Here is a 23,932-nt window from a genome sequence, read left to right as displayed (position 1 = left end):
ACATGAAGTTATAAATAAAATAGTATGAAAAACTTCGATACAGTATACAGTTGCTTAATTGCTAATTAATAATTATTCAATTTTTTATTTACCACATATATAATATGATAGGTCCATACATAGTGTTCCGCCTATACACTGCGACAATGTAGAAACGTTTTACAAAATATTATTGATATAGCAGTAGATTAATAACAATATTAGTACAGAGATAACGTCACAGAAAATATAATAAAACGAATAATCATGCTGCACAACTGTTACAGACGCAAAGATTGATACACTAATTATTAGAGGAGATTATTATTATTATTATTATTATTATTATTATTATTATTATTATTATTATTATTATTATTATTGTTATTATTATTATTACTAGAAAACTTGATACAGTTCTTGCATTATCGTGTTTGTGTTCTCCGTTTATAATAATTACATTTACATCCAATAACATCTATCAGATGTGGCAGAAACAAAATCACTCCTGTGTGGGGGGAGAAAAAAACATTTACCTACAACATTATATTACATTTTAAAGCAAGTTTTGTAGTTGTACTATGGAGAGGTTAGTTAAACATTGCAAAGTTTTGAAATGATAAACATCTATGACGTTACTACACAGTTCATCACTGTAACAAGAACGAATGTCTAACGCTCGGCTTATACCGTTCGAGGATTTATCTCTCGTGACAATTTTACCCGTCATGCATGTGCGCTACCTATCGGATTTTAGTATGAACTACTTGGCGCTCGAGCGAAAATGTCCGATGCAGATCTCTGATATAAACTGTACAGGGTGTCTGACTCAAGCCGTACATAAATTGTTTTAAGCATCACGCACAACACGACATTGAAATTCTCTAATTCGCAGCGTTTGTATTTTAGTTTAAAATGGAAAAATGCAATCCATCGCGACATCATATGAACCAGAATGTTCAGCAGTATCTGTAAAAGCTTTAATTCTACCGTCGGTAACCACTGACTTTGAATATCTGAAGCTCGTAACAGCAAAAGTGAAAGATAGCTAGAGAAGAATTAAATGTAAGAAATTCCAGCAGCAAACTACGTCGACATCGTCCAACTCCATGCGGGTTGTTATCGATTTCGTATGTCTTAAACCATATGGTCTGCCACAATCTGAATCCAGCTCTTTTCTTGGTGTACCCAGATTTTGACTTTCTCATGGTAGCGCCACTAAACGTGCCATATTCAAAATATATTGAATACATTTATAAAAAATGTGTTAAAATTTTGCTCTGTCTATTCTTTAAAGATTCGTTGCTTATTTTGAATGAAACAAAGCAAATAAATTCATTTGAAGTATTGGATACAACTTGCGTATTAAGAAAACTATGTTATACGAACTATAAGATAAAACATTATCCTAGACTGCAGTTAACGTTGGGAATGAGAAAGAAAATAAATAATTAACATAAATTGATAGCACGTGTTTAACATCAAATTATCATACAAAGACTGAGATTCGTAACATTCACGTGATGATGTCATTGAACTTTATACCCACCCCTTTTTTCCGTCTGCGAAACCATTAAATACCTCCCACATATCTGGACTCTTATTTGGGCAGCCTAAGCAAAAATGAACGGCTTAAATCAGACACTGTATTTTAACGAGGGCTTCAACAAGATGATATAAGCAAATAAAGAGATAACTGAATGTGTTTTATACTCTAGGTTATGTACAATTTAAATTTTGTATTTCAGTTAGTGGAAGAATTAAGCAAAGAAGTAGAGCGACTGAAGGCTGAACAGAAAAGCACGGCCACCTTGGAAGCGCGTAGTCAATCCGAAATGAATGGGCAACTCCATGACGACCTCACAGCGAGACTTAACGAACTTCAGGTGGAAGTGAATAGCCTGCGACACCAAAACAAAAGTAAGAGTAGCTATGATCTTAATATACTTGCCGCTTATGATGATTTTCTCAACGAAAAGTGTTTGTTCTCATAATAAAACATTCAGTCTTGATTCACACAATTTTAACAAATGTATATCACTAATGACAATACGTTAAAACTTGTTAAATTAACAATTTTTGATAATGTATAACTTACTGTGTGTATTATTGAAACTTAAGGTACCGGTACTATGTAGGCCTATCTTTTGTGATAGTTTCGGCTTGATGTCCACCATTATTCTAAAATATTTGATAATATCGGACTCAAGCCAAAACTAGACACAAAGATTAGTAAAGTCTAGTACCTTCTTAAGTTTCAATAATCATCACAATACATCATTATAAGTTGTTAATTTAACCAATTTTAAGGTGCCGGTACTGTCATTGTTGGTAGTAATAAAATATTATTCGTGGTTAGTAATTGAATTTGGTTAGTTGATTTTATATATATTTCTTAAAAAGTGATTAATAAATGTTTGAATTGTGTTGAGACCTGGCTCATTTAAACGTCATGTTTACGCAAGCAATAGGTTTAAATTTTCTCAGAAACAAAAATCTCAGGTTCTTGCGTTTTAAAGATCCATTCTTAACTTTCTTTCAAGACAGAACAGTCAAATAAAATCTTGTTGTTATTGTTGTTGTTGTTGTTATTATTATTATTATTATTATTATTATTATTATTATTATTATTATTATTATTAATTCATAGTGTTCTGCCCAAGGGCAGATCTTTCACTGCAAACCCAGCATTCTCCAATGTTTTTCTATTTTCTACCCCAAATTTTTTCCCGTTCACCATTCCTTCCAGTGCATCCTTCAATTTCTTTTCCTCTTCCTGACCAGTTTCAGCATCATTCTTTCTTCACCCACTCTTTCCAACACAGCTTCATTTCTTATTCTGTCTGTCCACTTCACACATTCCATTCTTTTCCATATTCTCATTCCAAATGCTTCTAATCGCTTGTCTCCACTTCGTCATAACGTCCATGTTTCTGCCCCATACAATGACACACTCCACACAAAACACTTCACTAGTCTCTTGTCCAGTTCTTTATCCAGAGGTTCGCTATTGCTGTCCTCGATTTAAATATCGAAACATGTAAATTTTTCTCCTACCTCCAAATTCCACAATTTCTTTTAACATGATCGATATTAGAGAACTATATTTCCGCTATTTTGCTTTATATGAGCACTGCTTTTCATATCCCAATATTAATGTTAAGAAATGAGTACAGTCTGCGTCACCGTTTTTGGCGTGTGAAATAAGTAATGGGAACGTTAAGTTCTAGTGTCTTACCTTTAGCGTAGTCAGACAACGATGTTTGGAAAATGGCTAATGTGACGTGTATATGAAGTAGTACCATTCTCAGCTGCACTAGCAAGATGCTCACAAACTGGGCACTATACTCTAGGACACATGCCAAAAATGCTGGCGCCAGCTGTACAAGTATTTTATTATGCATTGGGACAAACACAGTTTCGATTTTTGTTTCAGATCTACAAGAGGCGAATGAAGAACTACAAGCTCAGATGCTGACACGAAGTTTGGAGGAAGGTAGAAACTTACTGACAGGTGTCAGTAATGGAAACAGTCTAGCTGCAGAGCTGGAAGCCATGTCTGCTCAAGAGGTAGGTGGTAGTTGCTTGCACAGTAGTTAGCTGAGGAATGCTTCTGTAGCATATGCTTGCCTGCAGAACTAGTGATGACGCCTATTCAGCTTCCTCCTCGCTATTTACGTTGCATAACTGGTTTTGCTAACATTACTACGAATGAAGTAATTGCACACAATTTGTTTTAAATGCACTTAGTGCCTTGTTGGAACAGTTAAGGTAAATACCAGTATATAATTTATTGTAGACAGAATCAATCATTTTGCCGTTATGTGTCTTCAGTGTAGTCCAGCTGTGACAATTCTGAAAAAATTAACAGTTATCAGTTTCATTTCTTGATCCGAAAATATTCAATAATTTGTGCTATTTGTTTTTATTTTGAACCCTTTTCAGTGACTAAGTTTTGACATGAAAAATAAAAGGTTCTAATAGTGATGAACATAGTAATTTATTTTTCATAAAGTACAATTAATTGTAATGAAATTAAGATTTTTCCATGTCCTGTGACATTTTTTCCTTGCACCACAAGAACATGGTCAGAAATTATTCCTTAGATACGTTATTTCAGTTTTAGGAAATCTTTCTCTCTTTCTTTCAATGCAGAGAAAAAGTAATTTAAATACATCACACTAACATACGAAAACAAAAACACACACAAGATCGCATCCTCATTCAGAAAACAGATATACAACATAGGATACAGGACAGAAAACACACTACAAAGACATCTCAACACACAAACAACGCAAACAAATAAATACAACCACACAGGCATATACAAACTCACATGCAATAGTTGCGACAGTTTCTACATTGGACAGACAGGCAGATCATTCCAAACTCGATATAAAGAACACATTAAAGCAATAACCAGAGGACACAATACATCTACATATGCCGAACACATAACTAATGCTAACCACACATACAATAACATAAATACAGACATGCAAATCCTACACATACAACCCAAAAACCAAAAACTCAACACACTAGAACAATATGAAATATACAGACACACTAAAACACACCCTAATCATATTCTCAACACACAGATCAATTTCAGAACACACACACTATTTGACACAACTTTTCATCACACGAACGCACCCACACAACAGGCAGCGAAGTTCGAGATGACGCCGAGATCTAGTAGGCTCTGAGGATGGTGTCAAGTAACACCGAAACTGCTGTAAGCCGCACATGCTTACATAATGAACACGAGTAAGATCGCCATTTAATCAATTATTTAATTTAAAGACCATAAACTAAACAAAGATTCTTCGATGTTCGTCATTTGTTCGAAAGTTAGTACATAATTTTTTGGGTATAACATCTTCATTCATTGTCGCTGGAAAAAGAATTCTTCCATAGTCGATTCTTTGTTTGTTCTAATAGTTGCTACCCTTTCAATCCGAGGTTACCTGGTTCATACCTGGTGGAGGGCGATGGATTTTTCGAGCAAGAAAATTGAATATCGTAAAATGGGGTGAATAGGGACGAATTTTTTATTTCTTCTTGTCAAAGAGTAAATATAATAATAAGAGTGTTTATTTGTTCACTAGTTATAAATAAAAACATAAACACTATTAATATTACATTTAATCTTTGACACAAAGAAATGAAAAATAGTAAATATTTGTCCCTATTCACCCCTTTTACGGTATCTTAGCAATATTACAATGGCAGCCTTCCAATTACTCATATAGGCCTAACGCTCCTAACACTTGAATTCAATATTATCTTTGGTATCTGACCGGTGCAAGTGATATTTGGTAGTAAAATATGTAGCAACGAAGTGGAAATTTGCTCGTTACTGATCATTATTAGTACCATATCGCAGATGCCGTGATTTCACAGCTATGTGTATTTCTCGACACCACAGATTTCGTGTTGGCATAGGCTATAAACACATATCAAGAAGTAGGTAAGATGGAATTAAAAATTAATAATATGGAATCGCAGAATATAGCAGTAAATGTAGAAAATGTTGTTCGATTTCACTCGAGTATATATTTCAAGTTCATTCGGAGCAAAATAATTGAATTGGGGAAAGTTTGTAGGCATCAATTATACTGCGATTGTCTTGCAACATGGCCACAATTCACCTTCTGAAACCACGCGATACATCAAGGAATTCGTATAATAAAGTATTCCTCACTTCAGCAAGAGATACAAAATGAATATTAATACATGGGAAGTGAAAGGACTTCTTTTTGGCGCTAGGGGAAACCAAAACCATTCTCGTTTCTCTTAAATTTTCTAATGAGGACATTAACAAAATTTGTCTAATGGTATTGAGAGATTCATTATCCATTTTACACAATCACTTGTATAATACTATGTAATTTTTTTTTTTACTTAATTTCATTACTCTTCATTGTACTTTCATTTCATGTTTCTCCGAAATCAAATTGTACTTTATTTTTAAATTGTTCCGTATTCTCTCCGCAATCATATTGTATTTTATTTTTAAGTTAATCTCTGCTTTGTATTCTGGATCCCAGTGGTCAGCCGTAGATGTCAGCCAGATGTCCCAAATTGTGGAATTAGTAGTAATACTAAATGTTGTCTCTACATGTCAAATTCTACACCTTCTCCCACATAAATAATCTCAAATTAATCTTTTTTTTTTTGTTTTATCTTAATTGTTATTATACTGGTTAATAAAGCATGTTTAATATAGCATATAAACTCATTAGAAAGTGTGAAATTAACTAACTTCAAAGAAGATAATAGTTTGCATGCACGAAAAATAATTAGTTTGAAACTATCTATTGTTGGAAAGTGACCAAAATTTTATTAGAGTGCAGAATAGTGCTCTTTTTAAGTTTTCAGTGCCGGTGTATGTAGTTTTTTCATGTTACTCCTAATTGCATATTGCATTATTTATGTTTGGTATTGGTGTATGCATGTTGCTTAAAAATGAGTGTTAGTAGTCATCACACTTTTTTAAATCCACAATATAATAAACCGGTGGCACTATCTTGATGTGAGCACGCAGCATGCAATATTTATTATACGGTACAAGCTGTGCATCAATCAAATTACTTCGTTTTTTTTTTAAGTTATTAATTCATTTTCTGCAGTTATTTTTCTGTTTCATTAGTTGTTAGGTTTTTCAGCAAGAACGGAAATGTTATTAGTTTCTTATATTGCATGATTTTGTTGTGAAGTTAATTTGATAATAAGGTATGGAATATTGGAAAATCATAGGGCAGATATCGCGAACTTGTCTGAGGTAATTATCAACTTTTATATAATGTATCTTCAGATGCAATAACAATATTACATGACGTTTTCCTTCGTTAGTTTTGTGTTGAGAAAAAAAACGTAATTTGTGTTCTGAATGATAATTATATTTTTGTTAGAAATTCTTGTTTCTAACTTGTTAAAAATAAACAAGTTCTCAAAGTTAGGAACAATCAAATTATTAAATAGCCTTACATTTAGGAGATCGAACTGGTTGAAAGAGCCAATTTATGCCGTTATTGACGGTGATGTAGTTAGTGGCATAAAATATAAAAGTAATTTTTCTGGTATTAAATTTTTGTGTCAGAGTTCCTAGCGAACAAGGAAAAAAATTGCACTGAATTTATTTATCAGTTTCTATCTGCATCTGAAATCGCCGCAGTACAAGAAAACAAATTAAGAGAAATTGAAAAAAAAATTATAATTACTGTTAAAATGTACAATTTTGTAAAAAAAATTTTAAAGTGTTTAACGTTATTTAAAAAAGTAATGTACCTTATACAACTGGATGTTATCAATTTGACGCTGGTTTGGCATTTTTGTCAGTATGTGTTAACGAGTATGTAATTTTTATGTAAGTATTCGCCATATTAAGTAGTTTTCATCGTCAATAAATAAAAAAATAAGCTAACAAATAGACAAACATAACCTTTGGCTATTTAAAAACATATAGCATAAAATTGCACTAACCAATCAGTTTACTAAGAAGCCTCAAAATCTTGATATAATGTTCCATGCCTCAACAATTTATAATTAAGTTTTGCTTTATTTTTTATACTTTCCAAAGAGTGTATGAAGATCTTATTTCATTATTTTTTAACCCTTTTTCAGTAATCGTGATTAGGCCCATTTACCATAAACAAGGAACCTTTTTTTGTTTCGTATGTGCTGCTGTGGACTCTTGCATTAAAAAGAACTGGAGAGTTCAGCTTAGATTTATTTGTATGAAATGATAAGCTGTAGTTTTTGTAAGAATAAATAGATAACATAACTGTTTCAAATGAACATGGACCCAAACTTATGTACGTCAGAGGTGAGAAAGACAGATTTAGGTACGTACTATTGAGGAAGACAGACAATATTTGAAGGGAATGTCGGTATTATGCTCCTTTTGTACCAGTTTCTAAGACATGAGTTCTGGAAGTACCTATCTAGATTAAATAAGCGGCGAAAACTTTCCTTCATACTTTTTTCAGCCTTAGGTTTGGTAGCAGCAATAAATGTCTGCCAGTTCAGAAGCTTTCACAAAAATATTTTTTCTTTATTGTTTTATTGGCAGAGATACGTAGACGGCATACTAATACTACACAAAGAAAACAAAAGACTGATTGAAAACCTACACAAACACATGAACAATGTTGACTGTGAACGTTTTTTTTTTTTCGCAGTTCTCGTGTGTGCTAACAAATAGAAGAAAAAACCTTACAATGACAAACTTAGAACTGTTGTCTGCGTACAACCACAGTCTACTATATACAGTCGCGAAGCTTGAGGTGATTTTTTGCAAATCTCGCGATAAAGCGCTCCAAGCGGTTAGCAACTAGAAACAATAGACTGTCCACGGTCGACTTTGGACTGTGTCGTATTTCCATCGAGTGCTAGCTCGTTGCGTATTTCACATTGATGCTTGTGAAATGTTCGTTATTGGTTGTAATGAAAATGTTAATGGCTAAAATACAATAATTGGAATAATAATATTTTACTAGAGACGTAGAAAAATTAAGTTTGTTTTAATGAAATGTATTGATCACGTTTTATTTTCAATTCTGGTGGGATTATTATTTCTTAGGCCTACTTTTTTTTTTCAAAGGATATGTTTTTAATTATAACTTTTAATTTTGTTGTTATTTTTATTTGTTACTTTACTAGAGACGTAGAAAAAGTCTGTTACAATAAAATTTATTGACCACGTTTTATTTCCAATTCTGGTGTGATTATTATTGCTTAACCTCATCCCACTTTGTTAACTACGTAAGCCTACACTACAAGTACCGGTACACGTAAGTTACTCCATTAATTCATACTTCCATTATTATTGTTGTGAAGGGAAATGAAAATTAATATTTATTGGTTTCATAGTTAATTATCGCCATAATCTTGAATGGGTGAAGCGATTATAGTAAATTTCAGTTCGTTTTGCACAAACAAAAATAATATTAACCTATTTCTTGCAGGTATCTTCGATTTTATGGTGGAATTTAATATACCTCATTAAAATAATAAATTAACTTTATGCATTTAATATTTCAATAATGGAAGGAAGGTGTTAATTTTTCCAAAAGAACACAACGAAAGTGTAACATATTTTGTCGTCTACTAGGAGAGAGATCTGCGATGATGAGACGATTGTAGCGATCCTAGTGGTGGGCAACTACCCATGTTTGCATTTTTACTACATATTGAGCTTTGTGACTGTATATAGTAGACTGTGGTACAACTTTGAATGTTAAATAATGTTAAGTATCTTAGAATTGCTGTCAACGTAAAAACTTTGAATATATAATTATATTGCCAATTATCTTAAGCAACTTCATAATTTAATAAAACAGGGTGAAAATTTCAGGTTTACTCAAGAATTTTTATCTTTTTTAACAAGAATTTTAGCCACTTTTATTCAAGAATTTTGACCGTCTCTATTAATAACCTTAGATCTAATAATATTAATATAAATCTTTATACTCGAGTATTTTGGAAATCTGTATAGAAAGAAGGGGAGAAAAAATAAATTGGAACACAGCTAGCACATGAAGTATATTATGTGAATTCGAAGACAGTTCGTTGAATGTATCAAACGTTCATATATGATTGGAAAGTATTAAAAATCTACCTCTGAAGCATAGTTGCCGCTTTGTTAATATATTTAGTTGGTTTATTGCTAGCTTTCTATGTGACATCATTGGTTGAATGCTTCGTTTATATTTTTTATTTTCACTTTCAATTTTGTTCTGTTCTGTTTTATTTTCACAGTTGAGGGATAATACTCAGGAACAAATCACCCTCGAGAAGGTAGGCTGTGTTTCCAAACCACACGGTCGTGTGGATGGATTAGGCTATGGGCTTTACTAACATTGCTTTCAAATTAACTGGTTATTGAACTTGTTCCCGCTCCTGCCTCTTTCCTTGAGACTTGAGTGCATTTCGTCATATTACATTGTTTGTATTTGTATTTGTTACTTTCGCATGTTCATGGTCATAATTACAGATTGTATGGCGTAAGGAAACGTTTCTAATTACCATCAAGAATTACGAAATTGCCTTTGTTTTTCTATCTCATCAGTTATTATTCTTTTTTGTCACTTATACATTTTTTCTTTAGACCCCATAAAAACGTGTAAATGGGAGTTGAAGCCATCGGCACCTGCAGTTGGATAAATTAAATCTACTGACAATATTGGACAAGCCATATTCATATTCGATACAATAAAAAAATACTACGGTACCGGTATTGTAAATAATAAATTTCGTACTATGTTTTATTGCGTCATATGCATTTTCCGTCTCTAACTTTCTTGTTTTTCATATTATTAACATTAAAGCAAGGAGTCAAACACAGATTGATTCACGAGGATTTACCGTCACTTACGGAGCTTATTTCCGAAGACATTCTGAGCAAAAAATGTCATATAAACATGTGTCCTAATCTCAGTATTTTCAAAGCTACATTAATGTGAAGTTGTTTGTAAAATAATTTTTTTTCTTTAGTTTTAAGAGTAAAAAAATGTTAAAAATAGAGAATGAACTATTCAGAAGTATCATTTCTTTAATTAGCTAGTGTTCTGAAGCCAAAAATGTGTTATTAATTGCTTTGTACAGATTTTGTTTTTCAATTTTTAACAAAAAATGACATCATTTTTACGCACTTATCAAAAAAATTGTTACAAATCATACTTTAGGAATTTGATTCTTTACAGTAGAATTATGCATACTAATGTACAGTAATGGCAAGAAAAACCGGACCGACCCTTGTAGCTGATTTCAGAGTCTTGTTCACATCGACAGCATGATAGACTGGTAACTAAGACTTTCGTAGTTCGAATCCTGCCTGGGAAGGAAACTTTTTTTTGTTCCTTATTAAAATTTATTCGCAATACTTTTCGATTGCAGCGATATTTTACTACTTAATTAACTTATTATTCCCAGAACACGAATTTTACCAGCTTATTTTCTAATGGCTTTCGAAATGGGCTACGTCAGCAGTCGAAACTACAACAATTTCAATACAGTAGATTACTCGCTATCTTGTGAATGCGGACGTGGCATGTGCAGTGGCTCATTTCGGGGACTTTGATTATTCCGTCGGTCCGGTTTTTTCGCCATTACTGTACAGTCTTAAATAATTTACAAGAGTGGCGTGATTTATAATAATTGTTGTGATGAATTCGTAAGAAAATGTAATTTTGTGGTTAAAAATCCAAAAAAAAAAAAATCTGTACGAAGCAACTATGGAATTCACAACACATTTTTAGCTTCAGAATACTAGCTAATTAAAGAAATAATATTCCTGAATAGTTCATTCTTTATCTGTAATATTATTTTACCCTTAAAACTTAATAATAATAATAATATTTGTCAGAAACCAGTGTACAAGGCCTGGATATGACATCGTCAGGTTCGATAATATACACATGCACACATACTCACACATGCATAAACAAATAAACTTAGCATAAATAAATATAGACAAATAAACAGATAATTATAAGCAAATAAACATACATAGGCAAGTCCACACCTGTGGAGTAACGGTCAGCGCGTCTGGCCGCGAAACCAGGTGGCCTGGATTCGATTCCTGATCGGGGCAAGTTACCTGGTTGAGGTTTTTTCCGGGATTTTCCCTCAACCCAATTTGAACAAATGCTGGGTAACTTTCGGTGCTGAACCCCGGACTCATTTCACCGGCATTATCACCTTTATCTCATTCAGACGCTAAATAACCAAAGATGTTGATAAAGCATCGTAAAATAACCTACTAAAAAAATACATAGGGAAATAAAGAAAACAAACATGAGAAATAAACAGAGTATGATGTAGGTTAACTCATTTATATAAGGACAAAAGGTATAATTAAAATACAAAGAGAAAAATTAAAATACAAAGAAAGGGTTACATTTCTAAAAGTATTTTGCAAACAACTTCAAATTAGTGTAATTCTGAAAATATTGAGATTAGGACAAATTATGTTTATATGAGATTTTTTGCTCAGAATGTCTTTGGAAATAAGCTCCGTAAGGGACGGTAAATCCTCGTGATCCACCCTGTACGGTAATAACACAGTCTATTATATGCAGTCACGAAGCTCAATACATAGGGAATATGCATCTATAGACAGTCGCTAACCACTAGGATCGCTACTATCGCCTCATCACGGACAATGCGAAATAGTACGGGCACAGTCTATTGTTCCTAATACCCTCAACAACTCAAGCTTCGTGACTGTATATACTAGACTGCGGTAATAACATGAAATGTTCGAATTGCCCCACAATAGGAGAAATAAAGTGGAAAAAATCCCTTCGTCGCATGGCTAAATCTTTTGTCTAAAATTTTCACGAAATGTGGGAGACTCTGAATCCTTTGTTCTTCGTCTGTATCATTGCCTTATAAGTCATAAGATAAAAAAGTCAGTGATTTGGCAAACGACAGAATAACGATACGAAGAGCGCATATGATAATGTGAGCTCAGTTTTTGAATGAGTGAATAATACTGAAACGTCAAACAATACCATACGACATTGCAATACATTTATGACCTGTGGCTTTGTACAAACGCATGCTTGTGGGACAGTCAGTGCAAATATGTATTTCATAAGTGTGAGTTTCTTTTCAGCTTCATAGAAGGGTTTGAAAATAATTTGAATGATTTGATATAACTTCTCATTAACACCTGGATGACCTGTTTGGTATATTGCAATGTAATTCCCAGCAGTTGTGGAGAGTTTTTCTTTCACCTTATCTAAACATCTTCTGAGTCCTTCTTGCCATCTATCAAACAAGATTTGAGGACTCCATACATGTTAGTGTGCTTATGTGAAAGCGTTACATGATGGCATATTACGAGGTCAGTGTCATGTTTGTTTTGCTCCTCTTGTAGACTTTATCATTTCTAAATATTTATGTAAACCATTCCAGCGTCATTAAGTCATAAAAACAGTTCTGATAAAGTATGCTTCCTTGGTCTGTGCGTTTTGTGTAAGGCTCATTCACAATGAAAATTAAACATAACGTAAGCGTTAATGTTACAGGAAAATCGAGAAGTCATACCATCATTCACGATGGGAACATAAACATAACAGCAAACATACTTGGTAACCATGGAAACATAACAACGACGCCATTTCCTCATATTCTGTCATATACTTCAGCGCTCCACGATTGTGTTCTGTTTGCAAATCACGTAAGCATAAGCACGAAAGTTTGGAGTTTGCAAATTTTCATGTTAACGTCTTACGGCAATGTTTATGTCAATGCTTATATGAATCATTGTGTATGATCCCATTTGGTAGCCTGGGCGCAAAGTTCTGTGTTTATGTTACGGTTATGTTTAATTTTCATTGTGAATGGATGAACAGTCGAGCTGTTTGTTGCAGCCTTCTTTTGTCTCTCTAGGAGCAGGCTTCCACGCGCCAATTATACGGACTGTTCAGTGCTACTAAAACAAGCGAAATTACGTAGCTATTAATTTACTGAATATAAACATTCAAAAAGTTATTTTTGTTTACTGACAAAAATTAACCAACTACAGAGGTGTGAAAATTATTAGAATAATCTTAATTTTAAAGGTTTTTTAATAGTTCCATCACAAATATTCATTGAATTGATGAATATTGGTATATAATATTACTATACTGATGTAGGATATATTTACTACTAACAATGCCGGAAAGCATTGTTGACCATTGGTATTTTTCTTATTTTACAATTGTTATGGGAATTCAGAAATTATTATATTATGTTGGCGGAATTGGAAACATCAAAAATGAATTAAGAACTGCTTTAAACAAATTGTTCTTTGCGTTTACATTGTTGTGAAGGTTCAAATGAACGTATACATCTGTTTTGTGCATATAATTTTTTTATGTTTCCAGTTCCGCCAATATAATATAATAATTTCTGAATTCCCATAACAATTGTAAAATAATAAAAATACCAATGTACAACAATGCTTTCCGGCATTGTTAGTAGTAAATATATCCTACATCAATATAGTAATATATACCAATATTCATTAATTCAATTAATATTTGTGAAGGAATTATTAAAAAAAACTTTAAAATTAAGATTATTCTAATAATTTTCACACCTCTGTAGATGCTGCAACTGCCTGCTTTCGTTTACCAATCATTTTTGACATCTCTGTAAGGAGTGTGTTTTCACGGATACTATTTTTCATTTTCGAGAATTACATTTGAACACATACGTACGTCTTTTAAATTCTCCCATAGTTACAGATACATTGACACCTTTATCTTTCGGGTTATACAGTAACACAACACACAAGAAAAAACAGATTGAGACACTCTAACCTCATGGCCTTGACTTAACATAGCCGTCACCGGCGTAGTTCAGATGCCACGCGTGTTTGAATGCTGATCCGAGTCTGCGCCCGGGTGTGGGTTCGATTCCCATCTGGGCTGATTGCCTGGTTGGATTTTTTCCGAGGTTTTCCCCAACTGTAATTCCATGGCGAATGCTTGACCTTATCTCGCCAAATATCGTCTTGCTATCACCAATTCCATCAACGCTAAATAACCTAATAGTTGATACAGCGTCATTAAATAATAAACTGAAAAATTTAACATAGCCATCTGCAGTAAAGTATTGGAGCCATCTGTGGTCAAGTATTGGATGGCGAGATGAAACACTTTGTGACGGAAAACTACTCAACTGTTTACCTTGTACTTCAAAACACTTAACTCTTGGGAACTAGAGACGGAAGTTCGTATGTGACCTATGAAAAAATTTATTTTTAAATAACTGATTAAATGGCGATCTTACTCGTGTTAATTATGTAAGCGTGTATGGCTTACAGCTGTTTCGGTGCTACTTGACATCATCCTCAGAGCCTACTAGATCTTGGCACTATCTCAACTTCGCTGCCTGTTGTGTGGGTGCGTTCGTGTGATGAAGAGTTGTGTCAGATAGTGTGTGTGTTCTGAAATTTATCTGTGTGTTGAGAATTTGATTAGGATGTGTTTTAGTGTGTCTGTATATTTCATATTGTTCTAGTGTGTTGAGTTTTTGGTTTTTGGTTGTATGTGTAGGACACACTAAAACACACCCTAATCAAATTCTCAACACACAGATCAATTTCAGAACACACACACTATCTGACACAACTCTTCATCATACGAACGCACCCACACAACAGGCAGTGAAGTTGAGATAGCGCTGAGATCTAGTAGGCTCTGAGGATGGTGTCAAGTAGCACCGAAACAGCTGTAAGCACACATGCTTACATAATTAACACGAATGAGATCGTCATTTAATCAATTATTTAGGGGAGAGTCGGGTAGTATCGGACATCGGGTAATATCGGACAGTGAGTTTCTTTCATCTACCACACGATGATAGTACCTGAATGACATGGTTACGTTTCTGTGATGTCGCATAGAGAAACCATGTCATTCAGGTACTACCATATGGTGGTAGATGAAAAAAACGCACTGTCCGATACTACCCGACTCTTCCCTATATTCAAATGTTAAAAGTAGTGTATGAAAGATTCAACATGGATTATTTTTAAAGGTGAAAGCATATTGTAAAAGACACTCATACTATGAAGATAGATGAAATCTCCAGAATTTGTGTCAGTCTTCTTTATTATTCGGTCTTACTAATAAAAACTCTATATACAGATGTTTAACTGTTTTATACTTATACAATGAGTAGCTCGTTTATAAGTCGTGTGTAAATTCCTTACTAATAATCACTACATACGTCGTGTATAACAGTATAACTGTTACACAGCTACGTCATAGTTTCGTCATTACTTCGTTACGAAAGGTAATAGAATATCTGAGGTTCTCTACTGGATCCGGTAGAGCGCTCTAGTGTGGCGTGTTAAATATCGATAGTACAACTGGCTCTAATCGATTACCACACTACATTTTGGTCAAAGAGTACAAGCTACAGCAATATTATTCTAATAATTTTATGATCTTTGGTTTGTTCTTCTGTGGTTACAAGGTAAACATGTGGTTATTTAGTAAGTCTATGGTAAACATCATCATAAAATGACAGTCGATAAGAACAGCTGTTAAAGGAGCGGCCATTTTTTCCCTATATACAAAGCTTAAACAAAGGGTTTCGTGTATATAACTACTGCAAAGCAATTCCCATTGTATAGTTACAGCCTGTTTATACGTCCATAGCTTATTCACGGTTTATTAGTAACGTTTTCTGTCTCAACTCTGCATAAGTCTCGTATAAAAACTATACACTGTTTATTAGTAAGACTGAAAATGTACTGATATGAAGGAAACATGTGTTTTATGGAATGTTATTTGTGTTATTTCTCAGATGAGGACCGCACTTAAAGAACAACAGGAAGTAAACTCGCAGCTGAGATCATACATCGATGGAATCCTTCTCAACATCGTGGACAACTACCCCCAGCTGTTGGAAGTGAAGACGCATTGAATGCGAAGAAAGTGCTCAAGACTCTATCAGTCTGTTTGGTTCTTGGTGTGATGTATTCATTGCCTGTTATATTGCAAATTCCTAACGGATATCGCATAGAATTCTGTTGAGAACTACAGACAAGCTGCGACCCTATGCATGTGACAGTTGCTGTAATTATTGTTCCTACAGCCAATGAGCTTTTTTATAATTTACACTTCCTCTCTCTTTATAATAATTGTTTACGGTTTTAAGCAGACTGACATTTAAAGATATTCAGTGTTTGTGGTAAAGAGAGAAAATATACTGTGATTCTACAGCCCCTCCTCCCCCGAAAAATTCAAGCTCTTTATTTATCTGTAAAGAGAATTGTATATTTTTATGTCGCGTTAGTTAACACAGAGAGATATATCGTGATGTTCGAGTGTTGGACTAGTGTTATCGATGCAGGCACAAAGTGAAGAATATCGGTAGCCAGAAGAATCGTCGATGAATCCATCCAAGTGTCTTGAAAACGAAAAGGTTCCACAGATCTGAAGTGCTCAGCAAGTGAAATTATTAACAGACAATTTTGTTATTTAAAGTTTGTTGTTAAATAGTTATGAAATATAATTGACATATCATTATTAATTCATGATACATCTTTGAATTATATTTCTTTATTCAGCAACAAATGTACTCAATACTATTGACATAACCTCAACATAAGAAGGAATTCCCTGACCAAGTCGTGTCGATAGACTGAAGTTAAGTTCTATTTGCAGTGGCTCTGTTTGAATTCTGTGTGAGATATCATTTCTCAAAGATTGTCGGGTTACTTATATTTGTCTACTTTTTATACCTTTGTCATTTACTATCATTGACATGAGACTTCCAATAAAGTAAATCATTACTAAGCTACTTAAACATCTCATAAGATATTGGTAATAATTAATATTTATAAACCATCCAGATAAAATAACATGTGAGATATTAAATACATTTTAAATGGCTGATCTTAAACTAGTAGGCCTATAATTTGTGAGAAATATTGTTATTTTAATAAAGAACAAATTTAAATGGGGACCAGATGATAGGAACAAAATCAGAATCCGAAGCCATTGTGTTAGAATTCTTGCGTTCCTGATTCTTTCTTTTATGGATATACAGTACGTATTTAAGTTTCTTCATGAATTCAATGTGCTTCTGAATTGTCATGCGGAAATGAAGATAATTTTCATCATATTTTACTGATATTTCAAGTTAATAAACATTGAGAGTGACTTAGAAAAAGTTTCTTCATGAATTCAATGTGCTTCTGAATTGTCATGCAGAAATGAAGATAATTTTCATCATGTTTTACTGATAGTTCAAGTTAATAAATTTTGAGAGTGACTTAGAAAAAGTTTCTTCATGAATTCAACGCAGAAATGAAGATAATTTTCATCATGTTTTACTGATAGTTCAAGTTAATAAACATTGAGAGTGACTTAGAAAAAGTTTCTTCATGAATTCAATGTGCTTCTGAATTGTCATGCGGAAATGAAGATAATTTTCATCATGTTTTACTGATAGTTCAAGTTAATAAATTTTGAGAGTGACTTAGAAAAAGTTTCTTCATGAATTCAACGCGGAAATGAAGATAATTTTCATCATGTTTTACTGATAGTTCAAGTTAATAAATTTTGAGAGTGACTTAGAAAAAGTTTCTTCATGAATTCAATGTGCTTCTGAATTGTCATGCGGAAATGAAGATAATTTTCATCATGTTTTACTGATAGTTCAAGTTAATAAATTTTGAGAGTGACTTAGAAAAAGTTTCTTCATGAATTCAATGTGCTTCTGAATTGTCATGCGGAAATGAAGATAATTTTCATCATGTTTTACTGATAGTTCAAGTTAATAAATTTTGAGAGTGACTTAGAAAAAGTTTCTTCATGAATTCAACGCGGAAATGAAGATAATTTTCATCATGTTTTACTGATAGTTCAAGTTAATAAATTTTGAGAGTGACTTAGAAAAAGTTTCTTCATGAATTCAACGCGGAAATGAAGATAATTTTCATCATGTTTTACTGATAGTTCAAGTTAATAAATTTTGAGAGTGACTTAGAAAAAGTTTCTTCATGAATTCAACGCGGAAATGAAGATAATTTTCATCATGTTTTACTGATAGTTCAAGTTAATAAATTTTGAGAGTGACTTAGAAAAAGTTTCTTCATGAATTCAACGCGGAAATGAAGATAATTTTCATCATGTTTTACTGATAGTTCAAGTTAATAAATTTTGAGAGTGACTTAGAAAAAGTTTCTTCATGAATTCAACGCGGAAATGAAGATAATTTTCATCATGTTTTACTGATAGTTCAAGTTAATAAATTTTGAGAGTGACTTAGAAAAAGTTTCTTCATGAATTCAACGCGGAAATGAAGATAATTTTCATAATGTTTTACTGATACCAGTAGTTCAAGTTAATAAACATTGAGAGTAACTTAGAAATTTTAGAAAAACACAGAGAAAAGAGGAATGATATAATAAGCTAGATAAAACAAGATATGTGGGGAAATATTAAATGCAGACAGATCATAATAGATAGCAATTCTGCAGAAACATTGAAACCATTAACTAATACAGATGGAGTTCGGTGAAAGCAAGAGTAAAGAATAAAGAAGGCTATGTACTTGGCAAGTTTTATATTTGTTTAATACCATTTTATATTCTGAAAATTCTCTTTAACTATTATAGAAGAGAATAATTATATGTTGCTATACAAATAGACAAGATTGATTGCTGTAAGTACAGTAAGTTACAAAATGTTTTGGCTTCCGTCTCTGAATTCTTATTTTCAAGTATCTTGTTGAAACATGCACCTCATTGCCTTTTTCAAACGTAATAATAAAATCGCTGTAATTTTAGATAGGTAGTATGGTACCTAAGAAAGAAAGAAAAAAAAATTTGAGATGACAAATTCGCTGTATGACACAAACCAAAACTTCGAAATTAAACTTGGTAATCAGTGAAATGAATGATTAATATTTGGGTTTAAAATAACTAAAAGATTTGTAAAAGTAAAAGTAAATCTGTGGCACTACAGACCATGAAGGGCCAAGACCGATCAGTCAGCTGCTGGCCTCACCTTCACATCTCAAAGAAGAGGTGGACGATCATCCAACATAAAGGAATTGTACATAAATTATGTACTTTTATATGAGATTTGTAATATTAAGATACTGGTACATACAGTGTCATTATTATTATTATTATTATTATTATTATTATTATTATTATTATTATTATTATTACTACATCAATTTAATTACTTGTGTTCCATGTTAACTATGCAGCTAGAGATAATAAATAGGAATATATTGACTTGCGATGAGAAGAGATTTGAAATAATAATAATAAGAATAAACAAAGTAAAATGTAAATATACGAAATAAAGGTATTTATTTTTTTTATAACCATGAGCTTTAAACTAGGAGCGAATTAGGATAAGCTTGAGGGATATATAGATGATAGTCTTGGAAGAATCTTTCTTCTTATTATGTAAAATTGATAGCATTTCGTTTTTAACCATGATAACTTTTAACTACCACACACATTGTTACTTCAGCATTGCGTATTGTCAGAGTTCACTGATAGATACCTACATAAAAGTGGATATACAATGATATTAAAAGAAACAACATTTCAAAACAAAAGAAATGATCAAAATATAATCGCAAACTTTTCACAAACGTAATCTTTTTCATCTTTTCAGTTATATTCAACAAAATTGGACAACAGACATTTGCTTCAAGAATGGAATTATCTTTGTGTTCATGTTAATGCAATCAATAGAGCATAAATAAATTTGCAGTTTGCGAAATGTTGGCATCCTTTGCTTTATAGTACGTTTTTATATTATAAGGGTGAATATTCTGAAATGGGTAAATGTATGTCCTGGCTGATTTAAGGAGTTTCTTGAAAATGTTAACTGATTACTTTTGCGTTTAATTAACTAACTCTCGCATGTTTTAGTTGGAAACAAAGTATAAAAGGATTAATTTTAAAATTTATAATTAAAAAATAACGTCCAAACGTCAAAATGTAACTACGGTCCCTATGTCCCCAACTACATTTTACTCTGTTTGACTAAGTTTTTCTCGGAATGTTTCGATTTGATTTTATTTCCTCGGCCAAGATTATAAAAATAAATAGTTAAAATACTTATGAAAGACAGGAATATTGTTGTTTGTTTAATTCTGAAAGGACACAACTTTAACGTAAAGTTTGTCCCCAAAAATTTCGTAACGCCGGTCCCTCGAAATAAAAGAGCTACACAAAAGATAATTTTGCTTCATGTGGTAAATTTTAACGGTTGGTAGTGATGAGAGGTCAACATGGCGCCAGTTGAAAAACTTTTCGTCCATTATCGTACGGTAATTTATTTTATTGAAAAATACAAAAATCATCACTGATGACTGAATGTTATGTTTTCTATTGGTAACACCGGTCCCAGGTGGCATTAAATATAGTTTGTATATACTAAACTTTCGTAGTATATGCAAAACATTACAATGTTTGTCGACTAAAAAATCTAACCTCCATGATATTTTTAACGATTTATTTTGTCAGAACTATTGCGGAAATTATACTAATTTGTAACAACCATCCATGTACCGTCGGTCCCTTTATTGTGGGACTAGGTTTCATTTAACATACAATTATTAAATACTGGTGTATAAAGTAACTTCGAATATTATTTCATGTGATTGTTTATAGGAAATAAAAGAAAGTCTGATGATGAAAGCAGGAAATATGGAAGGGAGAAGATACGTAGGCAGAGGGCAAATATGACTGAAGAGGAGTTGCAGAAAAAAAGGGACTTTGGCAAATATATTTAAAAAAAAAAAGAAAGAAAATAGCAGATATGACTGATCGTGAAAAAAGAAATGTTCGAAGACAAGTGAAATCTGAAGTACAGAAGTTTAGAAGATACCTTGAACAATGGGCTGTAAGGGAAAGATAACAACAATCCCTTGGCTTTTTTTAAATTAGAAAATCTCACATAACATTTTTTTAAGCTCAACTGATACCAGAATCTTCAATAATAGGAGCAAATGTAACCAATGTGAGAAAAAAGTACACAATTTAATAATATATTTTTTCCAGTTTTGTTATTCATATTTGCCCATTTCAGAATATTCACCCATAAGCCTAAATCAAGCCCTCAGTAAATTTGGGCCTTTATACGATTCCAAAGAACAAAAAACAATCCAGTGTCGGTACCAACAATAACTGAAACAACATCATGTGTTCTGACAGTGAAAAAAAAAAAGTACCGGTACGGTATTATAGAAATAAGTGGATCATAAAGGAACTCTATACAAAGACTAGCGAAATAGTAAAGATGAGAGATGCTTTAAACCAAGAAGAAAGGACCCAAGACTATGGAACAGAAGTACCTGTTGGAGTCAGTGACTCCATTACTAAATTAAAGGGTGGAATTAGATTTAGTTTTCCATGCATTGTATACTGACAATTTTTATTGATTGCCATTATATACACCTTACTTTAATTGGAAGTCCAATTGTAAAAAATTTGCTGGCCCCTTATTCTATGCCACTGCAAATACATTTAATCTTGGTGATATTTCAGTGTATCAAGGCCTATTCATCTTTTAATGTTCCTTTTAAGGTTTAACATTCCCCCTATTTCTTGTTGAAAAACAGATAAAATTAAGATTAAAAAACTGGAACATCTTTCTTATTTGTATGAGGCATCTATTAAAATTACTTTACAGAATATTAGCTAATTTTCTATTACAATTGGAACCTTTGCTTGTTAACTTCTTGCATTGAAAAATGGATATATTAAAACTGTTTCTATAATGTAAGAGTTTTTCGTTGTGATAAGAGCCCATAAAGGGATGAAAAATTATTTGATTAATAAAATTTTACTGCCAATGTCCCTTTCCACATTTCTTTACCATCTCATTCTGTCCAAATGAAGATCTTTCACTGCAAACCCAGCATTCTCCAATCTTTCCTATTTCCCGCCTTCCTCTTAGTCTCTGCATGTGATCCATGTATCTTAATGTTGTCTATCATTTCTTCCAGTGCATCCTTCAGTAAGCAGTTTCTTCTCAACCAGTGACTCATCCAATTCCTTTTCCTCTTCCTCATCAGTTTCAGCATCATTCTTTCTTCACCCACTCTTTCCAACACGGCTTCATTCCTTATTCTGTCTGTCCATTTCACACGCTCCATTCTTCTCCATATCCACATTTCAAATGCTTCTAGTCGTTTCTCTTCACTTTGTCATAGTGTCCATGTTTCTGCTCCTTACAATGCCACACCCCACACAAAGCACTTCACTATTCTCTTCCTTAGTTCTTTTTCCAGACGTCCACAGAAGATGCTCCTTTTTCTATTAAAAGCTTCCTTTGTCATTGCTATCCTCCTTTTGATTTCTTTCAGCAGCTCATGTTACTGCTTATAGTACACCCCAAGTATGGGAAATGCCTGTTATTATTCGGTTGATAAGCTTTTATCATCCAGTCTGCTGTCAAAAAATCTGAAAGTTAGAATTTATAAAACAGTTATATTACCGGTTGTTCTGTATGGTTGTGAAACTTGGACTCTCACTTTGAGAGAGGAACAGAGATTAAGGATGTTTGAGAATAAGGTTCTTAGGAAAATATTTGGGGCTAAGAGGGATGAAGTTACAGGACAATGGAGAAAGTTACACAACACAGAACTGAACGCCTTGTATTCTTCACCTGACATAATTAGGAACATTAAATCCAGACATTTGAGATGGGCAGGGCATGTAGCACGTATGGGCGAATCCAGAAATGCATATAGAGTGTTAGTTGGGAGGCCAGCGGAGAAAAAGACCTTTAGGGAGGCCGAGACGTAGATGGGAAGATAATATTAAAATGGATTTGAGGGAGGTGGGATATGATGGTAGAGACTGGATTAATCTTGCTCAGGATAGGGACCGATGGCGGGCTTATGTGAGGGCGGCAATGAACCTCCGGGTTCCTTAAAAGCCAGTAAGTAAGTACACCCCAAGTATTTGAAGCTGTCCACTTGCTCTACTCCCTTATTTAGAATTCCCATGTTTACCTTCTTTATTTTTCTTCCGATAACTGTGGTCTTCGTCTTGTTGACATTCATCTTCATTCCATACTGCTCACAGCTGTCATTTAGCTCCACTAGCATATCCCTTAATATAATCTCCTCTTCTGCTAACAGTATATCATATCATCAGTAAATCTTATGCACTTATTCTTCTTCCTCCTACTGTCACCTTTCCCATGTTCTGAAAACATTCTTCACTAAATCCTTCAAGTAGATGTTGAACAGGTTAGGTGATAGAGGGCATCCTTGTCGTACTGCTCTCCCTGTTTGATTTCCCTTGATATTCTTCTCCTCTCCTGACTTTGACTCGTTGTTTCATATAAAGGTTAAAGAACAGCCTCCTCTCTTTCCAATACAAACCAATTTTCTTAAGGATCCCCATCAGTTTATTCCAATCCACTCTGTCAAAAGTCTTTCCATTTCC

The 23,932-nt window shown here is 33.2% G+C and overlaps 1 protein-coding gene across 6 annotated transcripts in view; it reads left to right on the top strand.

The window, feature by feature from the left end:
- The window catches only part of nuf (rab11 family-interacting protein nuf), a 791,668-nt gene extending 769,335 nt beyond the window's left edge, over positions 1-22,333 (top strand). For 5 of the 6 annotated variants that reach the window (XM_069832014.1, XM_069832012.1, XM_069832010.1 and 2 more), the window contains 4 exons: positions 1,728-1,899; positions 3,416-3,549; positions 9,751-9,789; positions 16,303-22,333. In XM_069832014.1, coding sequence (XP_069688115.1) covers positions 1,728-1,899; positions 3,416-3,549; positions 9,751-9,789; positions 16,303-16,422 — 465 coding nt within the window. In that variant the 3' untranslated portion in view covers positions 16,423-22,333. The remainder of the gene's footprint in view (positions 1-1,727; positions 1,900-3,415; positions 3,550-9,750; positions 9,790-16,302) is intronic. The other variant, XM_069832013.1, reaches the window with a different exon arrangement.
- The last annotated feature ends 1,599 nt before the right edge of the window (positions 22,334-23,932 follow it).

The sequence above is a fragment of the Periplaneta americana genome, chromosome 7 (genome assembly GCF_040183065.1).
Source record: "Periplaneta americana isolate PAMFEO1 chromosome 7, P.americana_PAMFEO1_priV1, whole genome shotgun sequence".
NCBI classification, from domain to species: Eukaryota; Metazoa; Arthropoda; class Insecta; order Blattodea; family Blattidae; genus Periplaneta; species Periplaneta americana.
The sequence above is the reverse complement of the archived record's forward strand: the minus strand, read 5'-3'. Positions and strand labels throughout refer to the sequence as shown.